The sequence below is a fragment of the Vigna unguiculata genome, chromosome 6 (assembly GCF_037176805.1).
Source record: "Vigna unguiculata cultivar grain cowpea cultivar isolate G323 ecotype 2 chromosome 6, ASM3717680v1, whole genome shotgun sequence".
Lineage (NCBI taxonomy): Eukaryota > Viridiplantae > Streptophyta > Magnoliopsida > Fabales > Fabaceae > Vigna > Vigna unguiculata.
Genome location: NC_140797.1, coordinates 43,787,295 through 43,812,650, shown reverse-complemented (window position 1 = coordinate 43,812,650; position 25,356 = coordinate 43,787,295). Strand labels below are relative to the sequence as shown.

Here is a 25,356-nt window from a genome sequence, read left to right as displayed (position 1 = left end):
TCTAACAAATTGCATATGATCTTAATTAACCAGAGTCCTTCGGCGTGTTACTTTTAAATCAGCAATAAAACATACTAAAATAAGTGCCTTTTTAAAAAATTCATCCCTCGTGTACTTTTCAGATACAGCACTCCTTTGAAGGAAGCACGTTGCTTGAATTGCCTCCCATTGTTATATTCCAACGACGAAAAGGACCATTACATCAAGGGTGATAGTTGAAGGTGGTAATTAACGTTTAACACTTCTATTAAATACTCAATATGCATTCAAATGTAGAGACATACAATATAATACGCACAAGTGAACATTAAAACAATGAGAGGAACTACTATTGGTTCTGCATAATTTCAGTAGAATGGAACATGCCAACGGGTCAATTCTCGTATTCCATTAACATTTTAAATCAATAGAACTATTGTATCAAAACCAGCTTCTGGCTTCAGCAACTATGCAGGACGAGTAGAACAAGAAACTAAAAAATGGTAATAATGTAATATACAGGTCTAGAAAGCTCCCATGCAGCGTATAAGTCTCCTTTGAAAGAAAGAAAAGGGCCAACGCAATTTCAAGAGATAAAACAATAAGAAACATTTCCAATTCTATTATTTCTCCAGGAAAACTAAGCATGCTCAACAACAGCAAAAATGTTAAACTAACTTGGCAGATTACCAGTCACCAATGAGTTCATTTGAGCAAGCAAAAGGCCAATGGCCAGAGGAAATGGCGAAAAAAACTTTCCTAAGCTCTGATGTCCCATAGATAATTCAATTTTCAATGCTCCCCTCCAATTGATCAAAGAATTATACAACCCAAGGAGACCACAATCTTCCTCACTGTGACAACCCAGATTCAATCTCATCCCACTTGTCTTCATTTTCAGCAAACTTCTCCTTGATCTGCTTAATAAGCTCTTTGGCCTCATCGACCTTCGATGCACCAGCAAGCCCATTTACAAGAACCTTCATTGTGGTAAAATTCGGCACCCAACCTTTCCCCATACACTCCTTAGCAACCTCCAACGCCGCCTCAAACTCCCCGGCGCGACACAGAAAATGCACAAGCGTAAAATAACACTCACCATCAGGGGAGTACCCTCTTCTCTTCATGTCCCTAAACAACCTCTTTGCCTCCTCGAGGTCCCCCTCTCTGCAAAAACCATGGATCAAACAAGCATAGGTAACCGAATTCGGCTTCCTCCCATTGCAAACCATTCCCTCAAGCAAAGCCTTGGCCTCAGAAGATCTCTTCAGCTTACACAAACTCTGAATCCTAACATTATGAGTACTGAGAGCAGGAAAAACACGATACTTCTCCTCCATCAGTTTCAATACCTTCCCCACCTCCTCAAACTTCTCCTCGCGGTAGAAACCAAAAAGCGCGTTATTCAAAGTGATGACATTAGGTTTAACGGAATTCCTATCCATCTCAGCCAAAACAGAGTAAACAGAGGTGGAAGAACCGGATTCAGCGAAGGCCTTGATAACGGTGTTATAAGTGTCTACGTCAGGTTGAATTGAATAGGTTTTAGGGAAATCGAGGTAGATTCGAGATACCTCTTTGTAGTTCTTCGCCAGGAGGGAGGCGAAGAGGAGGGAATTGAGGGATTTGACGGAACGAGGAGCAGAGAGATCGTCAGTGAAGGTACGGAGGGCGTGGTCGAGCATTTTGGCCTGGCCGTAGAGGACGATGGCGTGAGAGAGGAACTTTTCGTTGCGGAGGTCGGGGCGGGATTTGAGATCGTCGAGGAAGAGGCGGATGCCATCAAAGTGGTTCGCGGCGGCAAGCTTGGAGACGGCGAGGGAGAAGGCGCGACGGTCTAGGTGGGAGTCCGGGGTGAGGGAGGCGGCGCGGCAGATTTCGAGGATGCGCTCGGGGTTGGTCTCGGATTTGAGGAGGCGGAGGGCGGAGCGGGTCTTCTGCTTGGAGGTGAGGGGCGTGGAGGAGTTGGAGGAGAGGATGGAAGTGGAGAAGTGGCGGAGGCGGGAGAGGACTGACATGGCTAGGATTAGGGTTTTACGGCGGAGGAGTAATGGTGGACGGAGGTTTAGCGAAGGGGAAGACAGAATGAACAGAAGACAAGAGAGTGTGCTACGCAGGGTTTAGGGTGTGAATTGTGAACAGTCGCACAAAACGATGCGTTTTTACTTTTTCATTTTCATGGATGCATTTTCTTTAAAGCTTAATTAAACTTTTAAGTCTTGATTTTGTTTGAGTTACTACTATTTCAATTTTTGTTTGATTTTCGCGGTTTTTGTTATTTTAATTTGTATTGCTAACTTTATAAGCCTAATTATCCTTGGGTTATGAATATGTTAATATGCTATAACATGATTCTCTAACACTGTTAATAAACTCGATATATATAATGTCATAATACTGGCTAGTGAAGATATGATATTATTATGAGCTAAAATAAATAAATAAAAGTATAACTTTTGCATTGTTTTATTGGGTGAATATGTGATTTCTTGAAAAAAAATTGTATATTAGTAAGATAACCGATGATTAATTGACCATTTTGTTCTCTCTTTTTTTAAGAGATTAAAATGTTTAAGTTTGTATATAATTCAAATGTAAACATTACTTAATTTTGGTAATAGAAAAACTTCAGGTAGATTTTTCATTTTTCTCATAAAGAGAAGGTTTTTTTTTTAATCATCAGATTGAATAACATAAAAAAATAGTAAAATTGTATTATTGTTAAACATGACTTATTTAATATTTATTAATTTTTTGAACGAATAACAACTAGAGTCCATATATTTAAAAAGTTAAATAATTATCAACGAATCTTGGTGTAACACTTCAATATTTACGATAAATAAGTTTTTTCTTTCTGTCATTCCTACATACAAATCTTTTTCATATTTTCATAGTTTTTTTTACTCCAAAAAGAAAATACTGTTTATTCATAAGCGAGATCAAAAAAGCTTCTTGTGGAATTGGTATAATTTTATTAAAAACATGAACCTGACGTGAATCGAACACGCAACCTTCTGATCTGGAGTCAGACGCGCTACCATTGCGCCACAGATCCAACTGATGATATCTTCATATACATTTTATATATTAATAAATGTGTAGTAGAAGATAGTAGAGTGCGCTAGGCAGGGTTTAGGGTGTGAATTGTGAACAGTCGCACAAAACCTATTTATCCTTGGGTTATGAATATGTTAAACCCAATAAACATTCTACAAGACAAAACACTGTTAATAAACTCAATATATATATATAGTGTCATAATAATGGCTCGTGAAGATATATATATATATATAGTGTCATATATAGTGTCATAATAATGAATAAAATAAAAGTATAATTTTTCGGATTGTTTTATAAGGTGAATATATTTCTTGAAAAAATTGTATGTTAGACTGATACTTGATGATTAATTGATCATTTGTTCTTTTCACTAAGAGATTAACATGTTTTAGTCTGCATATAATTCAAGTTAAACATTATTTAATTTTGGTAATGGAAAATGTTCACATAGACATTCTATTTTTTTATAAAGAGAAGGATTTTTTTTAATTATCAGATTGAATAACATAAAAAATTGGTAAATTGTATTATTGTTAAATATGACTTATTTAATTTTAAATAACTTTGTCAACAAATAACAATCAGAGTATATATATTTAAAATATTCAATAAATATCAATGAATCTTGGTGTAACACTTGAATATTCCTACATACATTTTTTTTTTCATATATTCGTATTTTGTTTTAGTCCAAAAAAGTCATTCATAGATTGTACTATATAAAATAACTGATGAACCTGACGTGAATCGAACACGCAACCTTCTGATCTGGAGTCAGACGCGCTACCATTGCGCCACAGATCCAACCTCTGGTGCTGTCGTACACATATTTATAAAGTTCTTTATACACAATTCTACACAACTTCATATTTATATTTAATAGTTAAACCGTGAAAGAAATATGTAAAATTTATTAATTAGACCTGTGAAATTTAGGTTGTGTTTTTTTCATGGAATTACTATTCAAAGAGAATAGTAAGGAGTGATTTGTAAGATTTGTTGTGTTCTTTTTGTAAGGAATGAAAGATTATACAAAGAAAAGAAATGCGAAATTGAGGAGATTATTGATTTTAGATAAATAAAAAATTTAAGAGTGATTTAAGTGATTTTACTGAAATACCCTTGGTTTATTTCACTGAAATAACATGTCCAGCATTGCAGATGATCTGTGTGGTTCAACAATTAAATGGAGCTAGTTATGGGATTTTTGGATCCGATTCCATGACCTGCTTTTTATTTTTAACCGGTTCCATTTTACTTGGAATCTATTCCAATATTCTTCAAAACTTGAAAACAAACAACGTTTTTGTGTTATTTGTGTTGCAGGAAGTGATGAAAATATTGAAAATATATTATATTCTTTAATTATTGAAAATTAAAATATTTAATTTTTTATATCAAATATATTATATTTTTTATTCATTTCAATTAACAATTATTTTGAACATTGTATTCATCACAAAAAAAATTCAAATAATTATAATTTATATAAATATCATTTTATATTACTTTTAACATTAAGAACAATTTAATATTCTTACTTTTTCATCTACTAATTTTATTTTAAATTAGTTACATCAATCAAATTTATCTCAAATTTGACTCTCAAATTAATTCCTCCATCACTTTCAATTCCCTTCAAAGAAAAAAGATAAACGTTATTCTCAAATACACTCAAATCTAGAGATGGCAACTAAACTCGTCTCCGTGCGTATTGTCCGAACCTGTCTCCGTTTTGACGGAGAATCCCGCATTGACTGGGTATGGGTATGGGTATGGGAAATCCCCGACTTTTTCAAGTGAGTATGGGGATGGTTATGGGGATGTACATATACCGTCATAATACTCATCCCCGCTATATCTCCGTCATTATTTAAATCATTAAAATATTCACAATTAACTAAGTAACCATATATATATATATATATTCAATTTTTTATTTCTTTTAATTATTTTGTTTGTCATGAAACTCATTTGAATCTCCAATAGATTTTTCATCTTATTATAACATTTATGTAATTATGCTAAAATGATGTATGTCAATTAAAAAATATTTATGTGTCATATTTGAATATTTCTATTATTTTTTAATATTTTTATTTATTGTATATTTTCCTTTCACATTAGTATGTTTAATACCCTCAATTTAAGTGTTTAATAGCATAAACCTTTCATTTACTACGTAATATAAAAAAATTATTTACTTATTTTTATTAATTTTTGTTTCATTTGAAAAACTCTTTAGTTTCGCTAAAACAATTATTTCTCGATCATTGAGTATATATGTTGATATTTGAAAAGTGTTCTTAGATGTCTAAGGTATTTTTCATTTTATCATACCCTTAATTATACATTCGTTTTCCTTTATGCGATTTCTTTCAATAGTTTCTCAAATTGTTTCTAAGACATACATTTGTTAATTTTTTTTTTATTTTCATCATGTAAAATACTATTTCAGTATATTTTATCTAATTATTTTTTATTTTCTAACTCATTATATCAATCATGTTGTAATTTTTTCACTATAATTGTATAAATAACTTTTATTTACTACAATATCAAAATTTAATGTAATTGCCATGAATATTTTTTTATCACCATCCAAGATATATTGGAGTTTAAAACATACAATATCCATGTTAAAATTTTATTATTATGTTTATTATTCGTTATTTGCGTCATTTTGATTAAGTGATGTATTATCATTTTTATTAGTATATAAAAAAATAGATTCATTAGAATTTAAAAAATTGAAGTAAATAAATATTTAAAATATATTTTAATTTGAATATTTGTTTTCCTTTAATTTTTTAAAAAAATATTTTTAAATTTTATCAACTAGGTTTCATTAATGTTTGCAGTTTGCAAATTTAATAAATGTTTTAGCTCTCATGAAATTTTATTTTATTTGGTATTCTAATATAGAATGTAAACAATTATAATTTATTTCAAAGTAGTTGATATTGAAGAAACAACCATCCTCCTAATATTGAATATTTGATAATGTTATGTTTTCTTTACCGTAATTTTTTATTATTTTATAACAATTAATTAAAATTTATATTGAAATAATAAGGAAACGAGTACGGGTATGAGTACGAGATTATACTCGTTACCCGGTGGACATGAGGATGGGATAAAACTTTAATACCCGTTGGATTTGGGTATGGGACCGAGGATGAATTTTTTTTACGAAAATGGATATAGGATAACGAAACCCGTACCTGCCTCATTGTCATCCCTACTCAAATCTATCCAAATCCTTACCCTCGAATCAATCTTTATAAAAAAAAAAAAAAAAACACACACACACACCCTCAGAATATAATAATAATAAACACTATTATCGTATATATATAATATCTTTTTAATATAAAATTTTAACTAATAACAATTACTCTTTAATGAATCAATTAAACAAAATCATGCACATTTATATAGTTTCAGTGGTTACATTTTGAAGTACAAGCAGTACAAGCAGTCAGCTTCGCCGGTTGAGTTGAATTCTGCTAATAACTCTAGTTTTTTTTTTTTTTTTTCTGTGGGTAGAGAGTAGATGAAGAAATAGTTCTTAAACATTAACTAAAATACTATTTACTAAGTCAACATAAGTCTTCGCATTGACATAGAATAACGACTTATTTTAGGTATTTATTTCGTTCATTAATATTTCTACTAGGACCGATGCTTTTCTCAACACATACACTTCCAATATTGTTTTAGGTAGAAATTAATGGTAATTTATTAAAATAATTCTTACAAGTAACTAAAATACTATTTACTAGGTCAACATAGGTCTTCCATTGACATAGAATAGCCACTTATATTAGGTCTTTATTTCGTTCACTAATAGATCCACTAGGACTGGTGTTTTTCTCAACATATACACTTCCAATATGGTTTTAGGTAGAAATTGATGGTAATTTATTAAAATTCATGATGAAATATGTTCTTAATTTAATTAAAAAATAATTTTGACATCTATGTTTTTCTTTTCTCTGATTTTGAAATGTACTGTTTTTTATCTTGAAAATTGTTTAGATAGTACCTTTAGATACTTCAAAATGAATCATTTTTTCACTAATTTTTGACCACTAAAGTATTTATATTTCAAATTCATCATAAACTCCCAGATAACTAGATTTAAAAGATGAGATTTTAAAAGTGTTCTATAGATGGAAAAACCAAATTTGAAGAATTAATTAGTTTTAAGAAAACTTGTGAGTGCAGGGTGAAAAATATAAAAATAAAAAGAGGATATTAATATCATATCTACAGGGTGGTGTCTGATAAACTACAGTGAAAAAAGAGGAACTCATTCAGTTAAAACTCTGACATTCGACATATTGCCCCTTAAATCCTAATAATTAACAAATGCAGGCGAAAAAGGATGTTTTAAATCAATATATTACACGGTCAACCGCTTCGCTGTTCCGTTGCTAATCCTCTACCCATTTGGTTCAATCTTGGTGAAGTTCATCAGCTGGTGGGGGGGCAAATCTGACATTGGCAGGCCGTGCCACAACAACTGGGTCATCTGCAAACAGTGCTTTGATGAATGATGGTGTTTTTAGTGGCCTACGACCTGTCATCCGAGGATAAACATCTTCAAGAAAATAATATGCATGGCCAGCAATCATTCCCTGAACATTGCAGTCAAGATTCACATTAGCAACCTGTTGTTCACAAAATGTATTGCTTAGGAATCAAGTATCAATACTAATATATCAGAGGCATACCAGTAGATCCACCCAAGCACTGGCCCCAACGAGTACAGAGAAACCCAAGAGAACCTACAAGCATTTAACTTCAAGGTTAGGTTGCCTTGATTATAGGTTTGAACTTGAGCAGAATATCAAAACCAAAGATAAATTCTTTTAAATATAAACCGGTTCATTGTTATCGTATCATATACAGCTTACGCACCCATGGAAGGTAGGCAGCAGTGAAAGTAAACAGGCCCAGGAAGCTCATATGAATAAAGGGATTCTGTTTGCTCCACACGTAAACCTGAAAAAAAAAAAAGATTATTTGAGACCGATTTGAACACCAGGAGTGAACAATAAATATATAGAAATGCGACTTACCATCATAAACGTCAATGAGTTGCTAAGGAATATTATTTTTGCGAACGACTCTGACAAGTACGGTATCATCCCCCCAAGAAGAACAATTCCGGTCAATACGGTGGCACCGAATAAAAGCATGTAAAAGAAATCGGCAGTTCTCCCTCTGAAAGAGTTCTCCTCAAGAAGCTTGCAGTAACGTGCAAGAAAAAACATATGAAACAGAAAATCCAAATCTGCGCATTTAATAAGAAAATACCATGTCAAATTTAGATGTAAGATGCACAATTTTCAAATTAAATTTCAGACGATGATGATACAAACAACAATATGCAGGACAGAGAATGTCAAGAACTAAATGTGCTGAAGATGTGAATACAATATGCATCCAATAATCTAGCATTTGATAACCTAGACCACAGACACAAAAAAAGTAAAAGAAAATAGGGGATGTGCGGATGAGGCAACCGTTTTATACAATAGACACCCATTTGATACAAGAGTTTACTAACTTATACACATCAAACCATCAATACAAGCTTCAGTCTCCCTTGCATAACACTACAAAAGCACCACAATCAGAAATACTAGATTTAGTTTCCAATTTCACAAGGGGTTCAGTAAAGTCAAGAACTATGACCATGTGTGTATACGGAACAAGGACCACGATATACTCTCCAATAAACAAAAATAAATATCATAAAACAGCTTCATTGCTTATGATAAGCCCACAAAAGCTCATATCTTTAATCAAGTAGTTTATTTCTGGGAACTATCATGTTCATAGTCATTCTCCTTATCATTTCGTCAGGGTCAATTGGATTGACCCCTTTTCCAAAATGTAGGTATATCCCACCTACAGCTGTAGCCTTTCTTCACTAGTGTTCTTCTAAAAACAGTTGCAGTTCACTTAATGTAATTGCTCTCCTATAGTAATTTTCATCATGTGAGGATTGGATTCATGATGCTTCAAAATATGTACACTCCCATTTAGAAAATTAATCAGGAGCGCTAACATTCATTATCATATTATCGCATACATCTCTAACTGCCTAAGAGAGGGAGATTTTACTATACGATCTTCTATCACTAAGAATAAAATTAGTTACTCTCAAGTGAGATAAAAAAAAAATCTATGTATGCACAAACACGAAAACAAATTGAAACGAAAATCAGTGTCCCAAACACGTTGAAATAAAAAATTGAGACCTTTTCCATTTAAAACTGAAAGCTAAAAATCAAAGCATTCACCACAACCAATCTCAAAGAATATTAATTCATTAAACAGTAAACAGCAGAAACTTTACCCATTTTACGAAAGTACAAGAAATTCGTAACCAGACGCCAAAACTGGTACTGCTTCACCACCAATCGAGGATTCAAGTACAAATGATAAGGAGAAATTATCTGCAAGACCACAAAAACAGAATCAGTCAACAAAGAATTAGTCACATGGAGTTCTCAAATCAGAGAAATCAAAACGAAGTCAATCCAACCAGGCAAACAAATTATAGAAATCACACAAACGTTTCATCAGACCGAGCTAGCACAAACTCAATCCAACCACAGCTTCTTTAAGCACTTCTTGAAACCAACAATAAACATCCCGATTACCACATTAACGATCTCATTTTCAAAACGAACAAACAAACGAAATACAAGAGATTGGTAACGGAAAGCCCAAATTAGATGTGCCAAATTGATAAGCAGAAAAGGAATTGGAAACCCTAAAAGTGTGAGAGTGCGAAGAGAGATGTTTTACATCAAGGGAGCATCCGATGGTGGTGACAACTGCAGCTGTGAGATATGAGCGCGTGATAACGGGCATCTGCTTGTACCATTCTTCAACCGCTTGAGCCATTGTTGGGTTCCCTAATCTCTGGTTACAAAGAACTGGATAAAGGATCAAAAGATTTAACTGTGATGGGGAAAATGAGAAACCAAGAAACGGTGTGATGATTTTCAATGTGACAGAAGAAGATAACAGACAAAAGAAGAAGCGATTTGAAGAGAAGATGAAGAAGAAGGAGATGAGGACACGAGGAATGACAAAGACAGCACGAATCAAGAAGCGCGTGGGGTTGACGAACCAATCACGTTACTCTTCTTAGTTTGCCTGGTTTTGGTCGTAGATTAATTTTAGGAAAAAAAAATATAAATAGGTTGTGCACTTAATTAATTATAATAAAATGCAATTTTTTTAATATTTTACTAACTCAACTAAAAAATTAGGAATAACAATAAAGAGGGATTATAAGTTCATTTGCAATTCTTTGTAAGTTGGTTCTCTCTTCATTTTTATCTAAAATTGTTCATATAGATAAAATATAATTAAATATTTGTATTTACCATAATGTATTTATAAATATAAATATATATATTTTTTTATAATATATTTTAATTTTTTTATAGTATGGTTTCTTGTTTGTTTGTAATAAATAATAAATATATTTAATTTTTTTTTACTTATAATATTTTATGTAAATATTTTTTTAATTAGATATTTAATTTTGTTATGTAAAAAAAATAAAAAAACTATTCATTTTGTTCAATTTTTTAAAATTTATATAATTTGGTCCACAAGTTCACAACTATATAAAATGAAGTTACTTTATAAATGTTTTATGAAGGTTAATTTATTTTAATTATTTCTTTTTCTTTTTCGAGTCAAATGCAAGTTAAATCGACACGGATTTAAAATTTTAAAATCAATAATCATGAAGATCAAATATGAACATGTTTGATTCAAAGCTATGAATCACATGAAACACCAGTATAAAAGTGAAAAACAAAAGACAGAGACTAAGAATATGGAAACATGTCACTTTAGAAAGCTTTAGAGATAAACACCGAGATTATCGTGTCACTTGAATAAAATATTCATTATAAAAATCTAGTTAAAAAAATATCAAATTCTCAAATTACATAAACATTTTGTGAAATTATTAATTCCAATTTACTTCAAGCATGATTTGTTTAAGCTATTCGAAAAAACTAAAGTGAGATGTCAAACACTTTATAATATAAAGATATATGATTTTTTTTTTCTATCTATGATCACTTAGTGTTTGAAAAACTATAATTTAATTTTTAAAGATTGATTGGAAAATTACTATTTGATTATAATTTAAAATGAATTAGGTGATGAATCATACATCTAAATCGACTGGTACATTGTTTTTCTTAATACTATTTTTTTAATTTTTTAGATGTTATCCTTAGTAAAGTTTATTTACAACAAAAAAAAAACCATCATGCTATATTGAAATTGACACGAGTATATGAAAATTTGTGTTAAAGAAAATGTATCTATTTTTTATCTTGCAATTAAGATAGGAAGAATTTGTTGATTAGGTTTGAATTGTTACAATAAATCACAAAAATTATAGTAATATGTAAGGTAAGTTATTTCATTTTTAGGTCATAACAGTTCATATTAATCAATGATCAACGAATCAAATAAATAAGAAGAAAAAACATTATTCTAATTAAGATAATCAATCTAAGTAAGTAACGGGTGATGTTGCATAAGAGCTTGGGGGAGGAAATGCAAGACTTATATTTTATTTCCTTTATAAATGAATTTTGAAGGATGATTTTTTTTAAGGAATTATTAAAACTTGTTTTTATGTGATAAAATAAGTTTGTGAAATTATTTAACTAGTGGTAATTAACTTTAATGTATGTTCCAAAAAAATAGTTAATTTAATATGTTTGTTTGTGGTGCATGTGGTTTTATATTAAATTTAAACAGAGTAAAATATTTGTGTTTAAGTTGACAAAGTAAAAATAATACGCTATATGGGGGTGAGAATAGAAAGTATGAGTGGTTATAATAAAATATGTGAGTTAATTAAGTTGGACTTAAAACGGTAAGAAAGCCGAAAGCAAATGGACAGGGTGAACTTAGTTTTTAACAGGATGCAACTATAAATCCTTCGTGGTTTTTTTCTTTCAAAGAAAACAAATGTCTTGTTTTTCTTGTTCTTATATATTTCTTCTTTAATCATTCCTCTTTTTTTTTGCTTTGAATCCCCTTTAACCTCCAAACTTCACAGGTGTGTATAGAATCTAAATAGAGCCTTGTCTTAGGTAAGTTATTCTTCAAGCTTCTCTTCTAAATTTCCACCCTTTTTATAAGTATAGACCATGCACCTAAGCACATTCAGGTTCTTTAAAATGACTAGGGTTGAAATCTCTGAAGTTATAAAGGAGTTGTTAAGGTTTTCCTGATTCATTTGATTTGATGCTCGGTCTGATCACGTGGATGTGATTCTTTTCCCAGTGGGAGTGGGACAGGAAAATATTCCATTCATAGATTCCTTACAATACAACTTGATAAAGATAAAATATCGATTAGGAGTACCCAAAAATATCTGCATCCACTTGATCCTGTTTTTATTGGTGGCAAGATTTTTTCTGTTATTCACTTTTTATTAATCAACAACCCAAACACTTTTGAGTACCATTTAGTGTCATCTAAATTTTTCTCTAAGTTAGGTAAAAGTTAGCTAAATATCTGCGACCTGAAATCTTGGATGTCACATTTGAAAACAACAGAGTACAAATGGATCATAACTCACCACCAATTTTGTACACAATAGTGACTAAGATAAGAAGAACATGGCCTAAATCATGGAAAGCCAACATAACCAATGTTTCATCAAGAAGAAATCAATCACATGCAGTAAACAGTATAGCTCCTAATTAGAACAAGGACCCTTCATTCATTCATTCATTCAAGCTGCTCTGGCTAGAACTTCCAAATTCTCAGACACATCAGCAGGGTCAATGTAGAAACCTCTTCTAATTGATCTTGGAACTGTAACAGTCAAAACTCCATCTTCATACCCAGCAGAGATGCCATCCAGATCAACCCTCCCAGGCAACCTAAACTTCCTCTCAAACTTCCTTGCAGGTTCTGTGGATTCATCCACTGCTTCAGTTCTGATTATGAGGTATCTTGAATCCTCAACCTCCACTCTCAGCTCCTCTTTCCTCACACCTACCACAACAACAAAACATCAAATAAACAAACCCAGTTCAAATATCTTGCAAATTATGACAAAAGCCACAATTTTCACCTATAACCTATTACAAATCACTGTTGGTGTGGCTCAGAAATTATCAAAGGCAACATACACAAATTCTGATACTAGAGTTTTTGTCAGAATTTGTGCTTGGTCGGTGTGCATTTCCTCTGATAGAAATCCTTTTGGAAAGTTAAATAAATTTGTTTTGTTTATATTCAGTAATCTAAAAGCCCTTTACAATAATTGGAAAGAAAGAAAACGAAAGACACTATTAAGGAAAGGACTTTATTTAGTATTGTTTTGCCACATGGGTAATTAAGGTGCATACCAGGGATGTCAGCTGAGAAAACGTGAGATTCAGGGGTTTCTGTCCAGTGGACATAGTTTTGAGGGGTGAAAGTGTAGGGAAAGAGAAGGTGAGAAGGGATGCAGTATTGCCAGGGAAGGGAGTGAGATGTTGGGAACTCCATTGTGATGGAATTTAGAGTTTTCGTTTCGTAGTTGATTTGGCTTTTGTGGTGTTGGTAAAAAAGAATATATAGTGGTTGGTTGGTTTATTTTTACACACAAGTGGGCAAGTTGGGATGATGAATGCAACTCATCAGAGTCTGTCTCATCACTGCCTTCCATTTTTGGCTGCTAAACAGTGGGATACTTGGATCTCATTCTTTTCTTTCTTCTCCATCTCTTGCATAACTTTTAGTCCCCTTATAATCTTATCCATGTTATTTTTGCACAGCTCAATTTTTTCAATTATTTTATACCTTTTTTTCTTTAACTTTTTTTTATTGCATTTATAATGTTTCATATTTTTTCTTGTATTTCGTTTAACTATTTATCCAAAAAAATGCTTCAACAGAACAAAATTTTACTGAGTTTCAACAGAAGAGAGGAAAGAAGGAAAAATGTAACTCCCTTCTTTATCAAAAGGAGAGTAATAGAAAATACGAGTAATTGACCACTCGTGTTTACACTTACAAATATTAGTATATGTTTGAAAAGAAAAAAAAGGAAAGGAGGGGACGGGAAAAATTAAAAATTTTAAAATAATTGACATAATACAATATACAAGATATAATTAGTTTTTTATTTTCTCCAAAAATTTTAATGTTAGCAGCGAAGCAAAAATGAAAGAGGTTTTTATTTCATTCATCTTTCCAGCACAATCAAGATGTAAAAAGAATGTCTCTTTAATCGTGAAAATGAAAATGACATTATATATCATTGCTTTCTTAATATTTCTTAAAATTTATTTTTTCCTTTAATTGCTTTCTAAAAAAATTCAAATGCTAATGCAGATAAGAACAACCCATTTTGATATTCTGATATCTCTGCGGTCTCTAAAAAGCCACACCATTAACAAAAGACACCTCCAATCATGGCAACGTCCCGTTATTTATTAAGCATCCAAAATTTTTTCTCATGCTCTACAATTTCAAATCAACTACAAATGACCATTTGAATTGGTAATCGCCAAATTCGATACTTAGTTTTATATTTATTGGTAAAACTATAGTTAAGAACGGCAGTCACATATACTTGATGCAGTGTAAACATGAATTTCATTGGATAACTCTTCTGACATTGCTTTATTTCTTTCCAGAACAACTTGGTCACAAGGGGTTGAGCACAATCATATTACTACTATACCAAAACAACTGATACAGACTTCAATGTGACAAGAGGAAAACAACCAAAGAACTCAGCCCACCCGAGGCTCAAGATACGAATTATATAAAAATCAGTGTCCATAACTCAGAGACTAATACAAGAGCTCTGGCCAAACAGAATCAATATACATAATTCAACAAATCTGACAAGGATATTCTAGTTTGCTGTGATGTTCAACAAATTGCATGACAACCGAGAAAATGTGAAATTGGTTGCAGTCTTAGAATGCGTGACATTGACAGTAGATATGAACTTTTTTTTTGGAATTTTTAAGACTGCATTCAAGTATTCACCCCAAAGACAAAACCATTGCTGTATGAAGGAAGATTGAAAGAAGCAGTGAGATTTTTCACAGGGGCCCGGAAAGGATTTGGAGTAACCGGATGCGTGATGTGCAATCCAGCGTTACGAAGGACTTGCTTAGCATTTACACATGAAAGTTCAGATTGATCAGTGAAGAAAGCAGGCACCCCCAGTGATTTGATTAAATCAATAGCTCCACCCCAACTAGTATAGCTATCTAATCTAGAATTTAGAGCAATGACAACATGTGGAGAAGGTAGGTATGAGGCTTCCACTTGATAAACACCCCTTACAAGATTCACTCTAACTCTGCTACCTATTCCGGAGGTTGTACCCGACAAATTTGTCGGCACTTCTGGTCCCACCATCACTATTTGTACATTGCCCAGTCCATTAAGCAAGTGTCCTACTTCTGCAAATGCTGGCATCCAATCTAACTCACCTTCAGGTCCAAGGTAGTGGACAATCACCTCTTTCCCTTTCAATATAAGGTTCTTTGAACTTATATTAAGAGTAGTTAGTATGTGATACACAGTCAATGGATGCGAGAGAATGTCGGCGACTGGACTTGACAATGGAAGTGAGCGAAGGTTGTAGTACTCGGACCAACCAGAGAGAAGAAATGGACTTGAGATGAAATGGTTATTAAACGGAGAGTCATGAGGGTATTCATATTCGTCAATTCCACCCCATAGTTCCTGTAGCCCACCTTTCACAGGAAGGAGACCAAAAGGGCAATGTGAATAGCAGCTGCACTTTCTTCTCCACATACCCTTCTGGTGGATTCCTAATGATTCAAGCCACTTACAAGGCTGGTCAGCAGAACATGGGAACAAAAAAATCATTATAGCCAGCTCTTCTTCCCTCTCCATCATGGCTTTGTAAAGTCCACACATGCTTTTATGCGTGTCGTTCCAATGCTGCTTCTGGCAGATTGAACTGCAGTAAACAATTGCTCTACACCGCCCACAGCAAAGAGACTGTTCTCCGTGCACTTCTTTCTCACACATTGCACACTGTCTCAAGCCAGTACCTGAGTATGCTTTTGTGTCATTGAAAGTGTCTTCCATAGGTGGTTCAACATACTTGGTGGGAGTAGAGCCAGCACTAGCACTACTAGATCTTTCTTCATATGCCTGACCCGGCGGGTGGGAAACAGTAACAGCAACAAGGTCATAACCCCCCTTGGCTACATCTGGAGGCCACTGAACATCAACAGTCTCTATAAAAGGTTCAAAAGACACCACTGTGGAATACTTTGGACCACTTTCCCTGTCAACTTGAAGTAAGGAGTGCACCAGGGAAATGGCTTTCATGAATGCATAAACAAACCTAAGCTCTTCAATGGTTGGATTTCTAAATCGAAGATCCCCAGAAGGCGTGCATCGAGCAACATCAATAACAGGAAATCGATCAGATCCTGATGCTTCCAATGACAAAGACTTAATCATCTTCCGGTTGGAAGGGAACATCAAATTCTCCACTTCGTATGTCACCCTCAGAACCTCGACATTTGGAACGTGAATGGTCTCTCTAGACCCTAACATTTTCTTAGCATCATTCTCTGATCTAAACATGTAGAATCCAACATCCCCTCCATCCCCTCCAATGAACTGAACACATGGAAAAGGTTGTTTCTTCCCAGTCCAATCCGAATCTTTCCCAACCCGGATGCCAAACAAGTGACCCGGTCGCAGCCTCTTCCACGGCTCAGTTCTATACAAAGCCGCAGAAGCTTTGTATACAGATTTAATGAAATTTGGAGCAATGCCATCCACTCTCATCATGCAAGTCCCAGATCCAGGACCAAGACCAGGACCAGACCCAAACTGCTCCTGAAATCTGTTGAACAGACTCTTCAGATGCAAATCCATTGTCTCCCCAATTCCTCAGATTCTTTTCCTTTTTATACCCACACTATTGACTCCAGTGAAACTAAATCAGTCAACTTTCAGCACTTGAAATTAGACGATGGTTCTGATTTCACAAATTCTCGTAACTCTACTGCACTTCAACAAGCCAAATTCCCACTATGACAAGGTTATGAAAGCAAAAATGCCAAAAAGCATTTGGGCACAGGAGTCAATAATAGCTTATGAAATCAGCACCCATTCAGTTCATGCAACAGACAATGAAACCAAAACTGATTGGACAATAAGATCAATTGTTTCAAATGTTCAATCAGAAAGTAAAAGAAAAAGTATGGAAGGTTTTGTTTCGTACCAGCCCGCAAAACAATGACGAAGTTGAGCTGCAACACCCAATTCTAAATTCCTTTCGTTCCACACAAACTCGTTATTATGGAATTGACGAGCAATGCCACAATATAGGGGCATACGCATTTGTGATCTGTGAGCTCGGAATTGTCATCTCGAAATCATGGGACACTTTATGTAATCAACGGTGAAAAACAATTTCAGTAAAATCCGGAGTAGATACACTTGTAGACAATATGTTTAGGTAACGGTGAGAACAGGTCCTGGTAGCAAAACGGGTCACTCCAGTTTCCAGTCAGAAAGCGGGTTAAAGGTTTTGGTAAAAGTTATTATTTTGTAAACTAATTTAGACAGATAAATTTAGCCAAATATTATAATTTATCTTACATTTTTTTCGAAAAGTATTTTTATTAGTATTAAATAATTAAAATTTTAAAAATAAATTAACAACAATAACGAACATTTGTTAACTTCTGAAGGAAACGAGGCTACGTTATGCGTTCGAATGATATAAAGACTGCACTTGATGAAATTGGGAGAATGGACTAAAAAACGGTGTGATATTTTACTCGTTTGCTCCTCCTGATAAGTTCTTCTATGCGGGAATTTAGTTCAACGAGGGACGTTATTTTAGAGATTCTAAATTGAGCAGAGAAATTTTCAAATTACAAAATATATATATATATATATATATATATATATATATATATATTCATATTAAAAAATCTTAAAATAATACCAAAACTTGATTTAACCCCATATTAGATCCTATACGTAACTTAGAAATCCTACCATCTATATATTTAATACTAATAAAAAAAAGTATCTTAAAGATCCTCCGTAGATTAAAAATGTCAATTCGATTACTTATTCATATTAATTTATAAAATATTCATTATATCTCAATTATTTCTACTCTCTTCTATCCAATTGAAAAATCTCATTTGTAAAAACTATCCTAATTAAGAGAGATTATGTACAACTAATTCAATTATTATATAATAAATAGCAGATAATAAAAAATATAAATTTATATTTTATTGCAATATCATTTTTCTATATAATTAATTAAAACAAAAATCAATAAAATAATACACATATTTCTATTTGTCGAATTTTATAATATTATTATTTTTTATTTTAAATTTATTTTAACTCTAATTCTATAAATTATTTTTACATTAAAGTATTTTGAAAATTATTTTATGAATGATCTTTTAAATATGTAGCGTATAAAAATAAATTATTTTATTATATCAATCTAATGAACTATAATCTTTTCATCTATTGCTTCTAACTTTTCATTTTATTTATTAATTTCAACAACCATATTTTATATTCTCTCTTCTTCTTTTTTCTATGCCACCTTCAGAATGAATTAAAGAAAATGAAACCAAATTCTTTTTTCTATGCCACCTTCAGAATGAATTAAAGAAAATGAAACCAAATAAAGCGAGTAATTTAATATGGATGATAACTGATAAAATAAAAAGTAAACTTGAAACAAATAAAATAACTTTCACGTCCGAGAAAAAAATACGCAAAATGTGTATAACAATATATACGGAATATATACCGAAGAGAATCTTCTGTTCACATTTCATAATGTCAATTCTATTTTTTATAATATAATTATTTATTAATTTTTTTGAAATTAATCATTAATTTTACTTATTTTCTATAAAATTGTTTTATTTTTTTTATTAACAATTAATTTTTCTATTCATTTCATTTTATTTTTAATAAATTAAATTTATTTTATATATTAACTTATTAACATTACAATATAATCACTTACTAACATACTATACTCCGTCTGTGTGTATGCTAGTTGTAATAATCGCGCCTGTGTCTACACTAATTGTAATAATGATGATTGTTGTATTTTATTGTATTATTTGAGAAAGTTATTGAATTGAAAAATGTAGACCATAATACGAGAAAAAAACAGTGATAACAATTATAAAAATGTGCAAGATTGTTTTTGTAATTCATGTAGATAAAACTTATAAGGAGAAAGGGACATATAGATTTTTTCAGAAAAATCATCAGAAAAAAAAACAACTTGTAAGGTAAGGTTTGCATCCGAGTTATATACTATGAAATTATCTTATTTTCAGTCGATGTGAGACTCTTAACACATCATCTCACGTCGAGGTATATATACAAGTGCATTTATGATACTTTTGAATTGTTTATACCGTTTGACACATTTTTGTTTCAATGTTAACTCAAATATTATCATAAAATGCATTTAAAGTGTCAAATAAACTTAATAAATTTTGATAAGAATAACTAAATACACGCATTTTTAAAGATAAATGACTAAATTGATATAAAATTTTGAATAGAAACTAATTTCAAAATTTACTAAAACTTGAGAGATAAAAACATATTTAACCCTAAACCCTAAAACTTGAGAAATAAAAACATATTTAACCCTAAATAATATAAAAACGTGCAAAACAAATTTATTTATGTAATTCAACTATTTTAATAATTAAAGTATTTTTTCATGATTTAATTTCTAGTCTAACGTAAACCAGATCACCTTGATCGTACTTTTTACCACTATTTTTATATTAACCTATTATCAGAAAAATGTGGTAAATATCCATATTCATATTCAATATTCATGATTTGGTACTGTTTCACTGTGAGTATTCATATATCTGTTAATTCCCATTGTACATATGCTTTCGTGAGTATTTATGGAGTTCAAAAAGTGTATTTATTGTTTCCAGTTTAAGAATAACTTATAAAGTTTAATATATCGAGGATTACTGATTAAAACAAATATTCAATTTTTAACTCTCATACAAATTAGTTTTCAGATTATTTTGTAGATCTAAATAAAATTTATACGAATTTACCATTACATTTATTAACGTTATACTAACAACACTTACCTTAATTATAGTTTTGAAGTAAACTCTTATTTCTATTGTATTTTATATATACAGTAAAACTTACATATCTTACATTTAACTATTGTATACAAACAACAATAAAATAAGTATTTTGACACCCAATTATAAATCGTCTTATGAGCATATGAAAAGTTATATTTTTGTCAAAAATATTCTGTTAGTTTAAGAACAATTATATGGATCAAATTTATTGATTTATTACTATATTATCTTATGCCTTGTATTTTTTTTATTTGTGAAAAATAAATATTAATAAAGTTGACGAATACTTTTTTATTAATAACAAAATTATTAAAAAAGTTAAATTAAGGAAGTGTGAAGGCTGCTTTAGCAAAACTAGAGAGAACTTAAATAATATTTAGGAAAATATCGAATATTTCACCAATAATTTAAAATATTTTATTTATAAAATCACCATATGTGCTACAACTTATACATTATCACAACACAAAACCACTTATTTTTTTTTAAATATTTATCTATTAAAAATTGCAAATATTAATTATATGTCTACAGATAAATATTTATTCCAGTAAATAGAATATATCAAAACAAATAATTAACCTAAAAAAAAATCTGGAGATACGTTTTGGTTAAGGAAGAGGAGATCAATCTCTTCACACTTTTTTTCAGGGTTACACAATTCAGCCAATCAAAGTCCCCCACCTAATCAGGAACCGATAAAATCAATCAATCTTTTAAATTAATTATTTATTATTGAGAAAAACAAAAGTAGTGCCCATCACGCCATCCAAAATCATTCATTGGTTCCATACCGCACCCTCCCTTTTTAGGGTTAGGGTTTGAGTTTGCTTTAAAGGGGATCGAGACCCATTCACTTATTCTCTCTCTCAGTTTGCCCCTTTCACTCTCGCTCTTTTTTTTTTCTCCCTCTAGAATTTCTGATTTGTTGGTGGCGAGATGATGCAGCAGCCAGGACTCGGCATGGCCCCTCCCACCATGGGGCAGCAGCCACAGCAACAGTATCAGCAGCCGCCGCCGCAGCAGCAACCCTACGTTATGATGCAGCCGCAGCCCCAGGCGCCTCCTCCCATGTGGGCCCCCTCCGCCCAGCCTTCGTCGCAGCAGCAGCCCGCCAGCGTTGACGAGGTCCGGACCCTGTGGATCGGTGATTTGCAGTACTGGATGGATGAAAACTATCTTTACACCTGCTTTGCACCTACCGGCGAGGTATGATAACCCTTTCGTTTTCGTTTTCTTGAGGTCGTGGTTTGTGTTGCTTTTGTTGACACAATATTAGTTTTTTGTTCAGGTTAATTTTGAGTACTTTTAGGATTTTAGAGGCATTAGGTTTTTAAAAGTTTATGCCTTCTTTTAGTTTGAATTTTGTAATGATTTATGCGTTGGAGGATTATTTTTGTGACATTTTAGGTCGATTTTGTTTTTTGATTCATACTATTGTATACTATGAGTATACTGTTGTCTGAAGTAGTTGAATGGTATTTTCGTGAATATATGTTTTTACGAGTATATGTTTCCTTTTTATTGAATTTGTATACAGAATGTAATATACTAGTGTGATGTTTTGTGGAACTAGAGGTTCAAATTCGAATTTATTTTTCGAATTTATTTGTGATATTTGTTTTTGGCATAATTTGAATATTTTTACGGTCCTATTTTGGGATGTACTGTGCCTGTTTCTTTGAATTTTGTATTAATTTATATGCATTGAAGTCCGATTTTATTGGATCGTAGGTTACCTCTGTCAAAGTGATTCGAAATAAGCAAACTAGTCAATCAGAAGGTTACGGGTTTATTGAATTTAATAGTCGTGCTGCAGCTGAGAGAATTCTTCAGACATATAATGGGGCTATTATGCCAAATGGGGGGCAGAGTTTCAGGTTGAATTGGGCAAGTTTTAGTGCTGGTGAAAGGCGCCATGATGATTCTCCTGACTACACAATATTTGTTGGCGACTTGGCTGCAGATGTTACTGATTACTTGCTCCAAGAGACATTTAGGGCTCGTTACAACTCCGTAAAGGGTGCAAAAGTTGTTATTGATCGGCTAACTGGTCGGACTAAGGGGTATGGCTTTGTTAGGTTTGCGGATGAGAGTGAACAAGTGAGGGCTATGACTGAGATGCAAGGGGTTCTTTGTTCAACAAGACCCATGAGAATTGGGCCAGCCAGTAACAAAACCCCTGCTACTCAGCCGAAAGGTCTGTATCTTTTATTTATGCTGTTTTGTTTTGTTTTCTGCGAATATTAATGTCTCTTGCATCTGGGTGAAGGAAAATTGAGCTGTCCCCATTAAATGAGTGATACTGATTGAATGTAATGTTGTATGTGTCGAAATATCTTTGTTGGTGTATGCCAAATTTTATCAATTTATATCTTTCTCTCTTACTCACTTGAAGATTTCAGCCGCAACTCATTTCTTCCTGCTATTTCCTTTCAAAATTTGGGCTAAATAAATTATATATAATAATAAAGTCTTATAGAACTCCTATTGTCTCAAAGCAGGGTGTCAAGAGGCTCTGTCATCCCGGAGCCTGGAACTGATTTCAGCTGAAATGTTACCATTTTAGTGCATGTCCTTGCTTAGGTCAGTTACCTGTTTATGTTTTGCCAGTTATTTTCGTTGGCATTTTCTTTTTCGCCTACAATTTCGAGTTCTTTTCCATTTGTTGGTTGAATTTACCCCAGTTACATTTGCAACTTTTCTAGTTTCTTATTTTTCAGCCCTCCGTTCTTAATCTTTGTTCATTTAATTTACTCCCATTTCTTGTCATAAGAAGTACATCATTTACTTTCGTTTGTAACATTCCCTTTTTCCAAAAAAACACTTAGTTGCGTTTGGTAATTTCATCTGTTCTTCCATCGTGTGTCAGTTAATTTCAGTTTCCAACCTCTAGTGTAATAGGAGAAAAATGTTGAGTGGCAGTTTTTAATACTTTGTTTTTTCCCGAAACTACAGTTGCTGGCTGGTTATGTTTATGTTGTCGTGTAGTTTCATATTTCATGATGATAGGCTCTGTACCCATTCAGTTATTCCCAAATTCTAAGTGCGATGCCATGCAATTGAAGTTGTAGTTTGCTTTATATTGCTCATTCCTTTCAGTTAGCACAGTCTTTCAAACCGTTGTTATTGACATCTTATTTTCTCAATTGCTAGAAAATTTATATATTACTGCAAGAACGATTGAGTTAAAGGTTCTCTGTTGTCTATGTTTGTGTTATATAACTTTTTAATGTTATCCCATGCTGTCTTCACTTTCTTTTTTTCTTTTTCCTTGTCAACTTAAACTAGGTATTATTTTCTTTCCTGGAGTTTTATATTTAGCTTAGTTGCATTTTTTGTCATTTTAAAGTAGATATTTTGGGATTGGCAGTTGCCAAGACCTATAATCTTTAAACGTAGTTGTCTGCAATTGTTGCTATATGACAACTTTTTTGTTGAATTTACTTAAATTTATAGGAACGGTTGAAATTTTCTGATTATTACATTTATATTTGATTAATTTAAGTTGTTGTCCACCTTGCTTTATTATTATCTACATATTATCTAGTTAGCTAGTGTATTTATTATCTATTTTTAACTTTGTTTCATTGGGCATGCTTTCATCTTATCTTATTTGTAGATATATGTGGTGCCTTGTAAGGGGTCGGTTGTCTTAATTTGTTGATCAGTAGATTGCGTACTAAATAATTGCATGCTATAAGTTGCTCATACATAGAATTTTTTTTCAAGTAGTTGCAACTTTATTTATTTAATAATTATTTGGTACATGTTTGCACTGTTTTGTTGTACTTCGTTTTCGGTGTCCTTTTCCCATGAACTGTTTCCATCTAATTGTGTATAATTCGTTATTTTACTTCACTTTTATTTTGAACATGCAGCATCATATCAGAATTCTCAAGCTCAAGGCACACAGAACGAAAATGATCCTAATAATACAACTGTGCGTACTTCTTTGCAATATTGAAACTGCTTTTTTTCCCCACTTTTTTTGACTTAAGTCTTAATTGCAGATTTTTGTGGGCAATTTGGATGCTAATGTCAGCGATGACCATTTGAGACAAGTTTTTAGCCAGTATGGAGAATTAGTTCATGTGAAGATTCCAGCAGGCAAGCGATGTGGTTTTGTCCAGTTCGCTGACAGGTAAACATATCTGATCCGATTTGAATTTAAAAGTTCAGCGTGTTGTAGCATTTTATAGCCTGGCAGATCTTTGATAGTGGTTTTATTTTGATGCATCAGGAAATGTGCTGAAGAGGCACTTCGGATGCTAAATGGGACACTATTGGGTGGACAGAATGTTCGTCTGTCATGGGGACGCAGTCCTTCAAACAAACAGGTAATTATATAGTGGTGAATCTGTTTGTTTTCCAAAAGTTGGTGATAATTGGTAAAATGAGGTTGGATGAATTGTTTGTTTATTATCAGGCTCAGGCAGATCCAAACCAGTGGAATGGTGGTGGTGGTGGATACTATGGGTATGCACAAGGTTATGAAAACTATGGTTATGCTCCTGCTGGTCAAGATCCAAACGTGTATGGCAGTTATCCGGGGTATCCCGGTTACCAACCTCCTCAGCAACAGCAGCAAATAGGATACAGTTGAGAAGTTTATCCTTTCCTTTTGTAATCTTATCATACTTATCACCATCGTCTTGCGTTTCTCCTTTTCCTTTGTTTGCGTAATGACATTAAATTTTATGGGACCCGTCTTTTGTATCCATAAATTGCTTGCGGAATACTTGTTTACTTAATCTATTATGCATTATGCTATTATCATGTTTGTACTTTGATATTACGCCTCTGCCATTACCATGTTTTTAAGATTGGATTATAAATCCACCATATTTTCTATTTTGGATCCATTACGTTACATGGGAAATTTTTGCCTTTCTGAGGATACCTCCTCTAGTTGATGATGTTTGTGTTTGCGGCTAAATTATTGTTTTTTTACTTCTCATTACATTTGGTTTGATAAGTTATTTAGTATTAAACATATATTTATATATTTTAATTTATTGAGCTGCTTGTACAATAATTTTGTTAACTGTTAGTTTCGTTATATTTTATATTACATAATCTCATTTTTTACTGTTTATGTGTTGTGGGAATT

General features: G+C 32.4%; 5 protein-coding genes and 2 non-coding genes across 8 annotated transcripts; 1 reads left to right on the top strand and 6 right to left on the bottom strand.

The window, feature by feature from the left end:
- Positions 1-563: 563 nt before the first annotated feature.
- PPR336 (pentatricopeptide repeat 336) lies at positions 564-2,119 on the bottom strand. The gene has a single exon (XM_028076761.2). It carries the CDS (start codon positions 1,995-1,997, stop codon positions 831-833), a length of 1,167 nt encoding a protein of 388 aa, XP_027932562.1. The 5' UTR covers positions 1,998-2,119; the 3' UTR covers positions 564-830.
- Positions 2,120-2,965: 846 nt separating this feature from the next.
- TRNAW-CCA (transfer RNA tryptophan (anticodon CCA)) lies at positions 2,966-3,037 on the bottom strand. The gene has a single exon. It is a non-coding gene; the product is annotated as a tRNA-Trp (tRNA).
- Positions 3,038-3,774: 737 nt separating this feature from the next.
- Positions 3,775-3,846, bottom strand: TRNAW-CCA (transfer RNA tryptophan (anticodon CCA)). The gene has a single exon. It is a non-coding gene; the product is annotated as a tRNA-Trp (tRNA).
- Positions 3,847-7,283: 3,437 nt separating this feature from the next.
- Positions 7,284-10,154, bottom strand: DER2.1 (DERLIN-2.1). Its single transcript, XM_028074947.2, has 6 exons — positions 9,871-10,154; positions 9,416-9,515; positions 8,130-8,344; positions 7,969-8,052; positions 7,782-7,835; positions 7,284-7,685 (listed from the first exon to the last, which is right to left on the bottom strand). Exons 1-6 carry the CDS (start codon positions 9,967-9,969, stop codon positions 7,503-7,505), a joined length of 735 nt encoding a protein of 244 aa, XP_027930748.1. The 5' UTR covers positions 9,970-10,154; the 3' UTR covers positions 7,284-7,502.
- A 2,474-nt stretch (positions 10,155-12,628) lies between these two features.
- LOC114187361 (HSP20-like chaperones superfamily protein) lies at positions 12,629-13,679 on the bottom strand. Its single transcript, XM_028075599.1, has 2 exons — positions 13,470-13,679; positions 12,629-13,113 (listed from the first exon to the last, which is right to left on the bottom strand). Exons 1-2 carry the CDS (start codon positions 13,609-13,611, stop codon positions 12,848-12,850), a joined length of 408 nt encoding a protein of 135 aa, XP_027931400.1. The 5' UTR covers positions 13,612-13,679; the 3' UTR covers positions 12,629-12,847.
- Positions 13,680-14,701: 1,022 nt separating this feature from the next.
- On the bottom strand, positions 14,702-17,517 carry LOC114188235 (zinc finger MYND domain protein). Of its 2 annotated transcripts, none has more exons than XM_028076802.2 (2): positions 17,339-17,517; positions 14,702-17,145 (listed from the first exon to the last, which is right to left on the bottom strand). In XM_028076802.2, the coding sequence occupies exon 2, from the start codon at positions 16,987-16,989 to the stop codon at positions 15,094-15,096; it is 1,896 nt and encodes a 631-aa protein (XP_027932603.1). In that variant the 5' UTR covers positions 16,990-17,145; positions 17,339-17,517; the 3' UTR covers positions 14,702-15,093. The 2 variants fall into 2 exon arrangements, with proteins under 2 accessions (XP_027932603.1, XP_027932604.1); XM_028076803.2 differs by having other exon boundaries at positions 14,702-17,119.
- Positions 17,518-21,063: 3,546 nt separating this feature from the next.
- LOC114187557 (polyadenylate-binding protein RBP45-like) lies at positions 21,064-25,019 on the top strand. Its single transcript, XM_028075835.2, has 6 exons — positions 21,064-21,452; positions 21,978-22,443; positions 24,125-24,186; positions 24,257-24,387; positions 24,487-24,583; positions 24,673-25,019. The coding sequence occupies exons 1-6, from the start codon at positions 21,183-21,185 to the stop codon at positions 24,847-24,849; spliced, it is 1,203 nt and encodes a 400-aa protein (XP_027931636.1). The 5' UTR covers positions 21,064-21,182; the 3' UTR covers positions 24,850-25,019.
- Positions 25,020-25,356: the final 337 nt, after the last annotated feature.

Excerpts from the sequence above, each read along its gene's own strand:
- PPR336 (XM_028076761.2), bottom strand. The coding sequence starts at position 1,997 with ATGTCAGTCCTCTCCCGCCTCCGCCACTTCTCCACTTCCATCCTCTCC.
- DER2.1 (XM_028074947.2), bottom strand. The coding sequence starts at position 9,969 with ATGGCTCAAGCGGTTGAAGAATGGTACAAGCAGATGCCCGTTATCACG. Across the intron at positions 8,053-8,129 it reads ACTCATTGACGTTTATGATG|GTTTACGTGTGGAGCAAACA; the intron begins GTAAGTCGCATT and ends TTTTTTTTTCAG. Across the intron at positions 7,836-7,968 it reads CTGCTGCCTACCTTCCATGG|GTTCTCTTGGGTTTCTCTGT; the intron begins GTGCGTAAGCTG and ends AAATGCTTGTAG.
- LOC114187361 (XM_028075599.1), bottom strand. The coding sequence starts at position 13,611 with ATGGAGTTCCCAACATCTCACTCCCTTCCCTGGCAATACTGCATCCCT. Across the intron at positions 13,114-13,469 it reads TTTCTCAGCTGACATCCCTG|GTGTGAGGAAAGAGGAGCTG; the intron begins GTATGCACCTTA and ends TTGTTGTGGTAG.
- LOC114188235 (XM_028076802.2), bottom strand. The coding sequence starts at position 16,989 with ATGGATTTGCATCTGAAGAGTCTGTTCAACAGATTTCAGGAGCAGTTT.
- LOC114187557 (XM_028075835.2), top strand. The coding sequence starts at position 21,183 with ATGATGCAGCAGCCAGGACTCGGCATGGCCCCTCCCACCATGGGGCAG. Across the intron at positions 22,444-24,124 it reads CCCTGCTACTCAGCCGAAAG|CATCATATCAGAATTCTCAA; the intron begins GTCTGTATCTTT and ends TTGAACATGCAG. Across the intron at positions 24,187-24,256 it reads ATGATCCTAATAATACAACT|ATTTTTGTGGGCAATTTGGA; the intron begins GTGCGTACTTCT and ends TCTTAATTGCAG.